Source organism: Thecamonas trahens (genome assembly GCF_000142905.1).
Source record: "Thecamonas trahens ATCC 50062 unplaced genomic scaffold supercont1.100, whole genome shotgun sequence".
NCBI lineage: Eukaryota > Apusomonadida > Apusomonadidae > Thecamonas > Thecamonas trahens.
Window position 1 is genome coordinate 1 of NW_013657580.1, and position 1,911 is coordinate 1,911.

General features: G+C 59.5%; 2 protein-coding genes across 2 annotated transcripts in view; both read left to right on the forward strand.

The window, feature by feature from the left end:
* Nucleotides 1-120: 120 nt before the first annotated feature.
* AMSG_11540 (uncharacterized protein) lies at nt 121-843 on the forward strand (the record flags this gene model as incomplete). The annotated part of the gene is made up of 2 exons (XM_013897157.1): nt 121-412; nt 489-843. 2 exons carry the CDS (start codon nt 121-123, stop codon nt 695-697), a joined length of 501 nt encoding a protein of 166 aa, XP_013752611.1. The 3' UTR covers nt 698-843.
* Nucleotides 844-1,560: 717 nt separating this feature from the next.
* Nucleotides 1,561-1,911, forward strand: part of AMSG_11541 (uncharacterized protein) — a gene marked incomplete at both ends in the record, with an annotated part of 5,284 nt that continues 4,933 nt past the window's right edge. Inside the window, one exon of the mRNA XM_013897158.1 lies at nt 1,561-1,851. Within this exon, the coding sequence (XP_013752612.1) occupies nt 1,561-1,851 (291 nt within the window). The remainder of the gene's footprint in view (nt 1,852-1,911) is intronic.

Here is a 1,911-nt window from a genome sequence, read left to right on the forward strand (position 1 = left end):
GCCATCTGCGCACCATCGAGCGCTTGGCGACATCGCTGAGGAGCCCCCTCTGTCACGGCATCCCTATTCCAGGAGCGGGCCCTCGGCTACATCGAATGCGTTGACTTTTTGATTCAACGTATGGATGCTTGGCACCCGAACAGGTGTTACTCGCACGGGACGCTCGTCGCAGCCGCTATCCGATCTGGCTCGGTCGCCACCTTTGAGCGCGTCTCCAACTTGCCTGACTTCAATACCACCGCTGTCATGCGGGCTGGGCGGGATATGTTCTCGATACTCGTTCGCACAGACGGATATTGTATGCTCAATGCGATTGCCGACTTTGCTGCCCGCAACGCCTCGCTTGCCGAGCACACCAACTTCTTCTTCTTCTCCATGACCGTCGCCATGTCCTTTGCCGATTGCGTCGATCGTGGACACCCCCCCGCACCTTGCCGCCGTTCTCTCCCGTGCCGCCATCCCGCGTACCGTCTTTACTCGCCTCCTAGCCTCTTTGTTTATCACCGATGTCCAAGCAGCCGCCATCCATGCCGTCCTTGCTCTCTACGACGCCAACAAGCCAAACCTCGACGCCCCCCCGGGCGCCTCATCACCACCGGGCGCATCGACATCAACGACTTCTCGACCCATCCAAAAGTCCCGCAAACGCAACAAGCGCAAGCGCGGTCCTCGCAAGCTCAAGACTCGCCAGAAGTAACGCAGTGGTGACAACCATCAGCCTCGATCCAGCTCGGACTACCGTCTGCCAACTGCAACGCGCAGAGCACTGACTGGTACAGCCCTCATCGTCACCATCAACGTCAACATCACCATCATCACACGTCCGCTGGATGCGATGTCCCCTCCTTGGCTTCATCATGTTGTGCTGTGCTGAGCACGTGCCCGGCAGAGCTGCAATTGCGAGCTGCCAACCGTGGCAACCACGCGGTGACCACTCCACCTCCCCCACCAACGCACAGCGCCATCCCCACCAACATGAACAGGAGCAAGAAAGTCACCCAACCTCATCTAGTCATCCTTACTATTGCCCTTGTCCTCTCATGTGGCCTCTGTGACGAACCGGTCGAGCTCTATCTCCCTTGCTCAACCGCCGCGGCTCCGGCTATGCCTTTTCCCCGCTTTTCGCTTCCGCTGGTCTCCAACGGCGGCGGTTCCTTATCACCTTTGTGCCTCGCGGGCGATCCGTCAAAATTTTATGCGTATTGTGGCTGGCAACCAACGCCGGTTTTCTCGGCACACTCGTTCGTCAATGCCTCCTCTCCACCAGCAGTACTAGCAGGTCCTGAACTCTTGCCCAAAGCAGACACCGTTGGCCCGTTTCTCACTGCTCATCTCAATGCGGATCCATGGATCGATCTCGTTGTGGCAGTGTCGGGCCAAGACACGAACGAGTTGGGCTGCTCCTTGTGGTGGTTGGCGGGCACCGACGATCCGCTCTCCTTTGCTGCGCCTGCGAGGCTCACTCTTGATACCCCGCCGTATCCTATCAGTTGCAATCGCGCCACCCGGCCTTCGCTTCTGCGCATGCCGTCGCCGGACGGGGGAAACTTTCCGCTCACTATGATATCCACCTTCACCACCCTCGACCAGTCTGTCTCGCTCAACGCCATCACGCTCGACGGGCCGATGCCGACAACGCCCAAGCTGCGAGTCCTCGACACCGTCCCCGACTCTTTCGGATTTAACGCCCTTGTTGCCGCCATCGCGCCCAACATTGTCGCCTTTGCTCCGCTCAACACGATCCGTCTCGTCTCACTCGCTCTCCCGCCGGCCTTTCCGCCGACGGTCTTGCCGCTGCCGAGCGAGCGTTTTGCCAACGATTCCCAGCTCGTCGCGCTCACCTCGGCCGACGTCAACACGATGGAATCATTGACCTCATCCTCAGCTGCAGACTGTATCTGCCGCCCATGC